The sequence below is a fragment of the Loxodonta africana genome, chromosome 8 (genome assembly GCF_030014295.1).
Source record: "Loxodonta africana isolate mLoxAfr1 chromosome 8, mLoxAfr1.hap2, whole genome shotgun sequence".
Lineage (NCBI taxonomy): Eukaryota > Metazoa > Chordata > Mammalia > Proboscidea > Elephantidae > Loxodonta > Loxodonta africana.
In genome coordinates this window covers 83,812,496-83,825,847 of record NC_087349.1, presented here as the reverse complement: position 1 = coordinate 83,825,847, position 13,352 = coordinate 83,812,496, and the positions used below count along the sequence as shown (strand labels likewise).

Here is a 13,352-nt window from a genome sequence, read left to right as displayed (position 1 = left end):
TATAAAACATGTAAGAAAAATGTAAAAAATTAGAGTAATTCTTATAAAGTGACTCAGATAACATTTTAGAAAGAAAGTCGTAGTATCTAACTTATTTTTCATTTTGACAACTGGATAATTCACATTAGCTTTTCATTTATGTTAAGTTTAAGGGCACTGAAGAGAAGAAAGAGAATTCAAACTCAACACATAAGATCAATATACACAAAAGAAATGCTAAGCCATATAAGTTTTTAAATATTCCCTAAACAGAATATATTCACCTAGTTTTAAAAAATGTTGAGGTTGCCAAATTCCTTTGTTCTTTTTGATTTACACTGATATTGCCTGAAAAAAAAAATCTCAAAATTTAGAAGCCTTAAGTTTGTATTGTAATAGGTTCCACTTTAAGAGATTTTTTAGAAATGGAAAAGTAATTAGGCAGCAGGATAAATCAGACTACAATTTTCCAGTTAGTACGCTGTATCACTTTTTGAGCACACTGTATATGAGAGAAAGGTGGTGACTGATACAAGAGGGAAGACAGCTGGTATATACACACACATCCCCTTTGGTCTGGGACAAGATGAGGCAGATTACCGAAGTCTCAACATTTCAGCGTAAGTTTCAAAAGATCAGTGGCTTTTTACATCTATTCCCTACGGTGATAACCAGTTGAGCAAAAAATGAGAAAAGAACAGTTGTAACTGCACTTTTGCCTGGGAAAGGAATTACTGATTATGTTCCTTAAATTTGTTTTAAAGTAGGCAAGAAGCATAAATAGATAAATGCATATGACTGGTCATATTTCATAATTAATTTCTCATCTTTTAATTTAAAAAAAGCAATAGCTAGAGTTAACGACTTCTTTTTTTTTTTTATATTTCTTAGTCTGGTAATATTTTTTAAACATAAAACTTAAGCACATGAGTTTTGGTGCAACTCTTTGGCATAACATTTAAATAACTTGTTCTGATAAAAGAACAACGGGCAATCCAGCCATATGAGTAACTGACTTTTTCTCAGAGCTCTTTGGATGTTTCTAGGCCATCAACAAATCACCATGTCAACTTCCTCGTTAGGTTAGTGTCACTGCACTTACCACCGTCACCATTATTCAATGTTTAGTACATTTCCTTTGGCTATATTGAATAGGGCCCATTATTAGCTGTAAGGTCAGAAAACTTGGCTCACCATTTATTTCTTTAGCATTTTGTCTTTTTAAAAGCAGTTATTTGCTTCCCGGTTGATTCAAGAATATGAAAGCAAATATGTTTTTGTAAGTATGAACACAAAAAGACATTGTATGTAGGGGCATGATTTAGTAAGGCCAGAACCAATGAGTAATACTGTTACTTAACTGCAAATTTACTACTGATCTTAAGGGTGTCACCCTACCCTCTTGCCCCCTTCCTTCCCTATATTTCCTGGCCTCTCAAGCAAAAATATTTTATATGTTTGATGCAACAATCCAGACCTGTCTCACTCATGGCACTTATTGCCTGAGAAGGACCAGAAAGAGAAGGACTCCTGTGAGATTTAAGGTCAGGGCAGTTACCATATCAAAGAAGCACTCACTGGTGTGGAGGTCCAGACTGTAAACACGCCACTGACCTCAGCATATTCAAAAGTATATGAACATTCTCAGTCTGAGAACTAAATTGTTATGGTAGGTTCCTCCTGCCTTTTGACATCCCCTTCCACTGAGCTTAAGAAATACAATTAACTGTGAAGTAAGAGTTTTAAATCGATACATACGTTTCTGTGGCGGGATCATAAACTTCACAGGAATTCAGCACTCTCCCAGAAACATTGTTCCCTAAACTTCCACCACAAACATAGATCAGGCCATTGGCTTCCACCATCCCGTGGCTGCAGCGCTGAGTCAGCATGCTGGGCTTCGTGTGCCAGCTCTCAGTTCTTGTATCATAGCATTCAAATAAATACAGGGCGGAGTTTCCTGAAAAAGAAAAGGGCCCCATTTTGCTTAACGTTGTGTGTGTGTATGAAGGTAGGGGGTGGGATGGGGTTTGAAGCCAAGTGACTATAGAGCTGAGTCATCCGTTGGGGGAGGAAAGGATTCAGGGTTGTATAATCAGTTTTACGGGGCCCTGGTGGCGCAGTGGTTAAGAATTTGTCTGCTAACCAAAAGGGCAGCGGTTGAAATCCACCAGCTGCTCCTTGGAAACCCTATGAGGCAGTTCTACCCTGTCTCATAGGGTTGCTGTGAGTCCAAATTGACTTGATGGCAATGAGTTTAGCTTTTGGTTTTAATCAGCTTTATACTCAATCAACAATAGCAAGAAAAAAAAATACACGAGTAGTTTTTCAAAATGTAAATATTCTTACTTTTCACTTAACAAAGAAAAAGCTAATTCCATTTGTACAGATCCTGAAAAATACTCAAAGAAGGATCTGTTGGAAAGACTTATTTACTGGTAACTGAACTTAAGAAGAAGAAATTGGTTTGATGTCAACAGAAAAATAAGAAACACTATAAATATGTCTTCAAGCCCAGTGGTGCATGATGAAAATTATACCCAAACTTTAAATGTTTATATAGAAGTAAAAAGCATAGCTATTTACAGCTGATAAATCTACATCTTAAAATATGAAAACTAATAATATTCTAAGGCTTATCATTTAATTAAAAAAATTATCATTAAAAATTTTTTTTTTTTTTATCATTTAATAGTCTACAACAGCCACTGTACCATTAACAAAACTATACTTCACTCTTCTCAGTGGCTGTCTGAGTAAGCCCTGAAGTCCCAGGCTGGTCCTTTCCTGTGTATACTCTCAAGGTGTTGCTATACATCTGTTGTATTGAGATTATAAGTTTTAGGGGCAAAACATATATTCATCCTGTTTCGCAACTTTTGTACATTCTGGGAGCTCCATAAAGATTTTAGAAATGATACTATTACAGACCAAGTGCTTCTGTCCTTCCCAAAGAACAAGAAATGCGACTTTTACCAAATTATTTTGCGCTTCCCACCTGCTGGGCTTTGCAAATGCTAAAGTATTAGAAACTAAAAAACAAAACAAAGCAAAACAGAACCCTTACAATTCATCACAACCCAGGTTTATGAGAAGCAAAGATCAGAAAAGAACAAACAGAACAGTCATGAACAAAAATGACTTAACTTTTAAAAAATTTCCAATGCAGTTTACTTAGTTGTTTAACACTAGGGGAAAATTACACAGTATTTAGCAGATATCTCTCTCTCTATATCTATATATACCCTCCTGTTTAAATAAAAAAAAAAATGACTTAGTAAATATTGAAGAAATAAAGTTATTTTACTACACCACAGAGTGGTTACTTTCTATCACCTTTGGGATACACTGCATTTGGAACACTCTATTAAGAAGGCCATCTCTCAAGTCACATTGAGGATATCTTAATTTTTCTTATATTCATTTGGCATGCAGTAAGGGGTAAAAACTTAGATAAATACGCTGACGAAAATGTAAACATCTGGGTTAATATAAAAATCACCAAAGAAAAATAAAGAGATTTAATTAGTATTTAAATTCCACATCATAAGTTTGCTTGGTCTTCCTAATTTTCTTTATAAGCCCGTTATTTAGCTAAAGAAATTACTTGAAAAGATGAAAGCATATAAAAGCTATTATTTGTCTAGTCTGCACCTAGAATATTAATTAAAAAAAATCACCACTGGACACTTAATAAATTATCTATCAATGAGAAAGGCTTTTACGCCCCACAACCAGTTATGATCAGTTAAGTATAAAATACCACTGCCAGTCATTAGGTTAAAAAGTTAAACAATAAAGCAAATGAAAAAGCTCATTCTTACTTTTTTCTGATACAAAGAAAGGACAGATAAGACATACTTTAAAAGCTTGAATGCTGTAAAGAGTTCTTACAGGGTTTTTTAGAAAGCCAAACTTTGAAATCTTTAAAGCAAATAGAGTAAAACCTGCGAAAGCCAGAAACTGTGTAAGGCAGAAAGCTGTCAGAGTAGGAAAACTCAGGTGTTTTCCACTAAAATGAGTGATAGAAAAGTGGTTAAGACTGCACCCTGTCAAAGGTGGAAAACGTGCAAGACCTGGAAAAACACAGCAGTCTTGTCACGTTCTGGCTCCCCCTCTCACAGTTTCACCATATTATGTATCCAAAACACCCAATCTAAAACTAAAATTCAGATGGTGCCAAATAATGTTTCATCATCATCATAAAAAATGGACAATTAACATAAACTAGGAAGCTTAAATTCTTACAAATTACTGATTTATAAAGAAGTCAGGTAAGCCTTTGGGGAAATGGGCTCTAAAATGTGACAGATAAGCATTTAAGTTAGGTCAAAAAGTATCTGGACAAATAATACCAATTGTCTACTTCAGTATGACCTGGCTTTAAAACACTTCCCCAAAACAAAAATACTTAAGAAGTCCTTACCTACTTCTGAACCTCCAGATGTATAAATTTTGCCTTCTGCAGCACAAGCAGCAAGGCTATCTCGGGGTGCTGGAGGGCCGAGTTTGGAATACCAGCTATCCTTCACTACGTTATAGCAGTCCATTCGTTTTATGGGGAAAAGCTGGGAGCCACCCAAAATGTACACTACATTGTCCCAGAACACGCACGCTGCATCTCTTCGTTTTTCAAAGGGGCAGCGGATGTCTGTCCAGCTATAATCCTGTAACAGGAAAGGACAGGAAGCTTTCAGTAAGGGAAAAATATAATTGAAAAAGACAAAGCAAAGGTAAGAGTCAAGAAAACACAAAATACAAGAATGTGTTAGTCTCCTAGAGGACTCATAAAAATATTGGCTTGAGACTAATACCTAGTTTGTATCGTGTGATTTCTTCAGAATGTTCGTTAATTGGGGCAGAGGGCTTAAGAGAGAAATGCAACTGCTTTGGGTCCTATCTGGCTTTAAAATGAACTTAAATGCACTTGGATATATGACCACCAGTCTGCCTTCTATTCCTTCTGTTACTAATAATACATGAAAGTTGTAAGTAATTTTGTTATTTTTTTTATAAAAGCTTCTTTTTCAAATGTAAATATTCACATCTTCTTCCTGCCGGATGCATGACATGAAGCTCAAACTGCCATTATCCAATTGATGTCCAAAGATGAAATCCTGAAGATACAAGAAAGTGTTTTGTGGACTTCTGTGAGGTATTAACTTCCTCTAATATTCAGCTGTCATCTGTTACGACTGGTCTGAGTACTCACTTTTGTCTCATTCTTTCACAATAAGAGCCTCTTCATAAGGCTTCAGTTTTATACAACCGACATTAAAAACTGGGGAAAATATTTTTACTTGTTCTCTTAGAGCTCTAATTCCTACCTGACCAAGTTTATTACCAGAGAAACACAATTTCATTATTAATGCACATTATTAACCTAATGAACTTCAAGTCTTGCCACTCTCACACCCCAGTTTATTTAAGATATTATTAGAGAGCAATATGGGAGGTTCTCCATAATTTCTAAAGATATCCCTGAGAAAATTATCTTTCTGTGCTCTTCCTTAATTAACCATAGGATGAGAAAACTGGTCATATAGTCTTAAAGGATCTCCAAGGCCTGTTATTCTTCAAATGAAAAATAAATGCCCATGTAGAAGCTGGAATAAAATAAATAAATAAATACCTTTTCTTTTAGCCAGATGTCCTTAAAGATTTAGATGTTAGGGTATGAGTCTCCAAAGAATGAAATAATTCCAAAGAGTTTAATAACCGAAATAGTTTTTTCTCATACCACTCAGGGGCTAGGGGAGAGAACAGGTACTCATGTGTACTTGTCATATAGGACTTGGTTATGCTTCAGATTTAAGAATTAAATTGCTCTCTTTTCTAAGTTCAAGGGAAAAAAATGACAAGCCTGGATGTGTGCATGCATGTGATATCATATACAGGAACAGGAAATGTTTCTTATCTACTTGCAATTACTAAAAAACCTTGAGTTTTTCCAATTCTCCAAACATTGTCCATAGTAACTGTACATGTCAGACACTACTAAGCTTGATAAATACTAATTGCAATATTCTGCCAAATCTTGTAGAAAGAAGTGAAATGTTCTTTGCAAGAATTCCTACCTAGAATGCGAAATAGACTTCATTGCCGCTAAAATTTAATGTTTTACATTTGGACTCATTTAAATACACCTGTGTTTAATCATATGTGGCATTGGTTGCTGTGTCTGTGGGAGTAGGGGGGAAAGAGGGAGATGATTATTTTTTTCCTGCCTCAGAGGTCCACCTAATTCCCTCAATCTACCTCTCACCCAAATAGAGTACTGAGAAGGTGATTTGATGTTTGCCTTTGGATAACTGGTTATATAGCCTAGGAGGCAACATGTGCAATCCAGGAAGCAAGGGGAGAAGGGAGGAAAAACAAAAAGATAGGCAGTCAGGCTGTCAGCTCAGTGGGTATGAATGTCAGGGTCTTACCCCAGGGATGGGACCACTTCCAACCTGTGGCTTATGTGGAAGGAAGGTTACTTGGGGCTCCCTGCACTCCTAGGCTAAGTGCAGGCTGGAGGAACACAGTTTTTATGTTGGAAAGATGGAGGAATAGCACTAGAGTTTTAGACAGAGATGTATATTAACCTAAAAATAGAATTTAATTCAGTTAAGTTTTATTGAGTATCTATTCCATACAGGGTTCTGTGGTTAGGTGATAAGAAGACATGAAAGTGAGAAAGCTTGGGAAAGACATGGATAGAAGGATTTCTTATGTTCTGACACATCACCCATATACATATTCACCCACAGGTATGCAGACACATCCATGCATCCTAGGTCCTCGTCAGCCTTTCTTGCCTCTGCTGTGACAGCCTATACTAGACATTCTAGCGTTTTTCAAACTCATGACTCCTTTTTTGTAGGCTTCCCTGGTTTCCTTTTTCTGAATCTCCACCCCACTGAAGTCCAGACTTGAAGACTTAGCATTTTTTCATATCTTGCTCTGTGTGGTTTTTCAGCTGTAGTGCAACAGATCTTATTGCTCCCAGGAGAACACAAACTTCTTGAGGTGAGGGGAGGGGCTACAATATTCCTCAAGGTAAAAGCATCATCCTGGTATTTTCCTTGAGAGTAAAGATGGGCTATATAGTCTGTATTTTGAACATACATGGATCCATAAGAATAGAAAACTATATGTTTTATATATTATTATATATTATATAATAGTATATATCATATATAAAACATACATATTCATAATCAAGACAACCAAAATACTTTTTATTTGTAGAACTTGAGAACTTTATTTTGGATCATTTCGAGAGGAAACCAGGCCAAATTAGAAAAGGTGGAGTCTTAGAAAAAAGGGAAGGCAAAATTAACAAAATGAAAAAAATCTTCCTACAGAAAGCACAGGGAGCCAATCCAATCTGATTTTAAGATGATCAAATTATAAGCGCTTTCTCTTAAGCCATTATCTGATTTACCTTAGTTTCTAAGGGCTGTTTAAAAAAAGAAATCACAGAACTATGGGGCCAACCATATGGGAAGCAGGTTTATAACAGATGCCAGAACATTTCTAGAAGTAGTTTCATGAAAAATACAAACACTTATCACTTCAGTCATTTCATAGGGTCAAAAAGAATGTAGCTCAAAGGAGCCAGGAAAATGTGTACCAAGCTAGGCTCTGTATTAGGGAGCTATGGGTCTCAGGTAAGCCACTTAGCTTCTCAGGTACTTTAGTTTCCTTCTCTGTAAAACAAAAAGACTGAACTAGATGACTAAGATTCCCTCCCACCTCCACCCTGGCTTTCACCCCTAAAGACCAATGATCTTAGGCCCCAAATGATTTAGAAAGTATCACTAAACAAACAGCTATTATTGACTTATTAGTTATTGAGGTCTTTCAGGTACTCTGCTGAAATAATGTAAAAACATTTAATTTTTATAATAACCCAGGAGGTAATATTCTCATTTTACAGAAAACTAAACCTTAGAGATGTTTAGTACTTTGTCAAAGGTTACAGAGCTCAAAAACGGTGAATTCACTCCAAAGCTGCACTCCTAACCCTTACACTGCCTGCTTCTCTAAAAACCTTCTCATAAAACCTACTCAAAAGAACACTGGACTGGGGTAGAGCAGTCTGGGTTCTTCATCCCTGTTGTGTTTCCAGCTAAGTTGACTCTGGGCATTTGACACTGCTGGGCCTCAACAGCCTCATCTGAAAAATCAGGATGCTGTCAGGATGGCTGCTGAAGTCCTGAACGATCTCCACATCTTACCGCTTATAAACACGATGCTCAATCACTAAAAGCAAAGCTTCTGTGAGAATATGGATTTTCTTCATGTCTGTGTGGTATGTGGCCTAGGGCTTGGCATACTGAAGGAAATGTTTTTACTGGGTGATAGACCACATTCATAGAGAAGTACATCTCATCCAGTGGGCCACTTCATCTGACCTTCTAAAGGTCAGAAGACAGTAGAAGTTATACCCTGTTACTAGTCTGTAACAGTTCCTCCTGGTAGCTCTATCTAAATTACACTGACTCTAGCTGCCATCTTGACACCATGGCTGCTGGTCCTGCAGCGGCTGTAGTTGCTACTAATATTTCTGTGGTTCCCTCAGGAGTGGTACCATGGAGGACCAGAAGGACCCGTGACCAACCAACAAACAGTAAGCGGGGGTTGGGAGACCAGACTTTCATCTACTTTTTTTGTTATAGTAGTTTCCATTTTTATCTTTTGCTAGAGCAATTCTTCTCCTAGGAATTTACCCTAAAAACAAAAGCCCAAGAAATAAACAAAAAACTAGACAAATGTGCAAAGCTGGCATGTATAAGGATGTTTCACTGCAGGAGTATTTTAACAGGAAGAAAATGGATATAGGCCAAATGCTCATCAGGAAGGAAAGCATTAAATAAATTTTGGAATATCCTTATGATGGAGTACTATGCAGCCCTTCTAAAGGATAATATTTTTATTGACATGGAAATATCTCCATAATATAATGGTGAGAACGTAAGAAAACCTTTTGTAAATTAGCATGCATAGTATGATCCTCTATATATAAAAATGCAGGGACCAGAATCATGTTCACTAAACTATTGATGACTGTCTTTGGACACTGGGAGCACTTTGGCTTTCTTCTTTATATCTTGCTGTATTTGAATTTTCTGTAAGTATTTATTTAAAAAAAAATACTAAAATATATCAGGCAAGTGATTCCAAAGGTATAAGGAAAACATCTGTTTATGACAGCAGAGACCTATGGTAGTGCTAAAAATTTTAACAAATGTGTGAAATTAAAACTAAGAGTATTAAAAATTGAAAAACATATATGGTTATTATACCATGAAGCTGAATTTCAACTACAGGACAGATTACAGTCTTCCCCTTCCTTCCAAATACTGCTTTTATTAAGGCAATCTGGTTTTCCAGAAGTAAACACTTGACTGTGCCAAGTAATTTCACAGACTGTACCCATTCTGAAAATGCACACATTTTCAACAGGGTCACACAAATATTTCTGGAAACTTATTAACCTCCCATAGTCCAGAAAGGACAGAGATTTAGTACTGACCCAATAGGAGAAATAACCTTGTCATTTAAATCCTACAGCAAATATAGCAGTGGAGCTAGATAATAAAGGCTTCCACATTTGGGGCTGGGGAAACACTATTGTGCTGCTGCAGGCTGCTAGATAAAATCAGGCTTAATTAGCAACAAGTAATATACAAATGGGTATCTCTCAGCAGTTAATGATTAGTTAAAATTAACGAGTCAGAAGTGAGGCCAGAGACCAGCTCAAAGGGAATTACTAATTGAGAATCACTGCTGTTTTATAAAGTCACAAAATATCCTTTGCCTCTCCACTTTCAAACATCAACCACACCACCAAAAAACAAAGCTCGGACCTAAACGATTTAGAAATTCAAGCATGAAATGAAGTTTAAGCTGAAAGTAGAGATTGTCACAGATGTTGTACTCAGTAACAGCACTCGTCCTTTGAGTAAAAAAATAAAATAGTAGGAAAGTATCTATGTGCTATCATCCTGCCAGTTATCTATACAGAAGATACGCCTTTAAATGAGCTTGGCATGCAATTTTTAAAAGCAAGGTAAATTACACTTTAAACAATGATCTCAAATCCCAGAATGCAGTAACATATTCATTTAATAGAATGTTCTCACCAATGGGACAAGCATCTATGTGCTTGGATGTGCAGAGTATAGGAGATAATGCAGATGGCCAAGGGGTTCGGAAGAGTTAGGGAAGGTGAAGCAGAAAAGAAAGGGGGAAAATGATAAGCCGTTTTACATATAAATATGAGAAAACTAGAAAACCTAAGGATGGTAAAGATCAAAGAAAAGAAAAAGTGGGAGTCAGTGAACATAATTTCTCTCATTTAATATTCATAAAAGTCCTGAGGAGATTTAAACATGTTAAAAATATTTTTTTTTAAGACCAGAAAACTGAAGGTTAGAAAAGCTAACTGACTTGCCTAAGGTCATATATGAAATACTCTTTCTACTAAACAGCTGCTTTCCTTAAAAAGCTAACAAAAAGGCTGCACAAAAGAAAAAAGACTCATGACCTAGTCTTTCAGTTCTTTCAACTGTGTCTCATTGCTTTTTTAAAAGTACAAAGTTAGATTCTATTCAGTTAATATTTTTGGGAGCTTTTATGAACATTTATGAACAAAAAATACTTATCAAGCCAGAAAGATATATTCATACTCAGAATTCAATATTCTTATTTTGTTCTTCTTCCTATCCAAATTTACCAGCTTAAGTCTTCCTCAAGAAGACCTCCATGAAGCTTCCGTTGACAAATCCAACCCGGAGGGGTCTCTTCTTTTCTGTGGCACCAAGGCCATCACACACTGGGACACTTAACCGGTTAGGTTCTGTCAGGCAGCTGGCTGACCTCAGCCTCCGTGCTCTCTAACCACTTCATCCTTATGTGTACAAGCTCATGTGCTGTGAGTCTCAGGACAGGACTGTATCATGTGTGTCTTTCATATCCTCTGCCAGTATCCAGCACCAAGTGTCAGGCCCACAAATTTCAAATCCCTGATGAATTGTGATACTAGTAATATATTTTAAAATATTATCTGTTTGAACTATGCTTTTCCAACCAGCTAACCATACAATATGCTCTGTTATTTATAACAGTTGAAGATAATTCTCCCTCATATCTGGATCACCAATATTCAAAGAAAACAATCTGCACTAAGCCTATACTGAACATGACTTAATACTTCTGGGATGACATACTTCCTGTGCCTCTAGGTATCTTATGAACAATTACCAAAGGCAGCCAATAGTAATTTTCAGGTGACATGGTATAGTAAATAATTTATCTCCTTTCCTGTTAGTTACCCTCAGGTGACTGTTACTCCTCTTGCCCTTGGGTTCTCTGCCTGCTACACTCCAGCTACTTCCAGGACTGCCAGACTGCCAGAATGGTTACACCACCCTATTTTCCTCATCCCTTCCCACTTACAGCCCTCAATCAAATACTCGCTGCTCTGTTTCCACTCCCTCAGAGCCTTTTTAGGGGGTTGATGTACTAATTTACGATAATTATGGCTGGTTGTGACCAATGGAGAATGACTTTCATGTTATCCCTCCCAGGGTTAGTTATAATCTTACTGGGGCTTTTTTTGCAGATGCAGTGACTTAACACAAAAAGAAACAGATCTCTGAGGGTGGGAACTTCAGGCACTACATGTAGGTGGAGTGGAAGGGGCTGTGACGCTGATATTAGGACAAAACAACAAATCAGTGTGTTAAGGAAATGTGTGAAATGAAATAGACTGAAGCTCTCAATATTCCTGTTTTTGAAGACATTGCAGGAAGGCAGAGCACTCAACTGAGAATTTACCTTAGAACGTGTTCCAATGTCTTCTCACACATGAACTTACAGCACACAAGTTGCAAAGAATAACTGATTTCTCCCACTGGGTGCTGTTATACTGCCAACTAAGGAGGCATATAGGATATTGATGATCCACATTTGCATTCTAGCTATTGTCAGCCCCTGGCCACACCACCGTAGGCCCACTCCACCTGGGAGGACTGCCTGATGCTCATTTTGGATATTTTGTTCCTGTAGGTGGCTCCTGATCATCTGGTAGTGCTCAGTGCACTGCTTCTACGAATCTCTTTCACTGGTAGCAAGCAATACTGATACACCCTTACAAAAACCACCCTGATTTTTTAATGTAACGCCATTTTCCTATAAGGTTTACACTTTTTTAATGTACATTATCTTTTCAAATCGCACGCTTAGTTGACCCATGCAAGGTGTAACAGCCAATTTTCACCCTGATCATAAGGTGGCAATGTCTCTTCCTTAGTGAGAGAATCTAGGCCTCTTTAAGACAGGAAGGAGGCTATGATACTGTGAGAAAAGGCAATGTGATACCTTTAATAAATGTTATTTCCAACAGAAAAGTGTATTCCCAGTTGCAGATAGCTTCATTTTTTGGTTCAGGGCCCATATATATTTTGGGCCTAGATTGAAGTCCCTGGGTGGTACAAACAGTTAGCGTGCTTACTACTAACTAAAAGGATGGAGGTTAAGGTCCACCCAGAGGTATCTTAGAAGAAAGGTCACGTAATCTACTCCTGAAAAATCAGCATTGAAAATCCTATGAAGTGCAGTTCTACTCTGGCATATAGAGGTCACAATAATTGAGGACTTTTTAAACATTTAGATCTAAAAAAACCAGCTGAGAAAATTGCTTGAAAAATGCGATACAAAGTTGTACTGGTTCATTCATCATCACAAACTTGAGTACCTATACTTAGTGCCAGGCACTAGGCTCAGTCATGAGTCTACTTCAGAGACGTAAGGAAAGGTCCTCAGTGTAAGCCATCGATCCCGATGGTTCCATAAGATATGACACCATATTGTTTTCTGCCTTCTTTACAGACTCTTCCCCTCAACCCTGCTGGTCTTCCTCCTCTGTTTGTTTTTGGCAGGGAATATGCAGAATCCCTTGTGTCTCTAAGTTCTAAGATCTCAGCTCATCATTTGGAGGACAGGAGGAGTCTGAACAATAACTGGTCAATTAAGTCAACTTTTATTTAGGCTTCAATATCGTAAGACATTCCCATCCTACAATTTGAGGACACCACTACTTACAGAAATAGAGCAATGAACACAGATAACTCTTTCAGTAATCACTAAGTACTTGAAACTTTAAAAATAGGTGTGGTGGTGGGGGGAGGAGGAGACGGCTCAGCAGGCTCTATAAGGACCATAACAACAACAGTATCATTTAAATTCAAAACAGCAACCCAAGACTTCTTCTTCTGCCAATACTCAGAAAAAAGACTAAAATTTTCTTTCCTATCGTTTCTCAGTCAGCAATTAATACAAATATCTTCCTCCTGTCACCAGCAATATCCAAAGAATAT

The 13,352-nt window shown here is 37.2% G+C and overlaps 1 protein-coding gene across 4 annotated transcripts in view; it reads right to left on the bottom strand.

Moving 5' to 3' along the window:
- KLHL7 (kelch like family member 7) overlaps positions 1-13,352 on the bottom strand; it is a 127,539-nt gene that overhangs the window by 9,471 nt on the left and 104,716 nt on the right. For all 4 annotated transcript variants that reach the window (XM_023544356.2, XM_010587217.3, XM_003407082.4 and 1 more), the window contains 2 exons: positions 4,406-4,646; positions 1,738-1,939 (listed from right to left, as the gene is read on the bottom strand). In XM_023544356.2, coding sequence (XP_023400124.1) covers positions 1,738-1,939; positions 4,406-4,646 — 443 coding nt within the window. The remainder of the gene's footprint in view (positions 1-1,737; positions 1,940-4,405; positions 4,647-13,352) is intronic.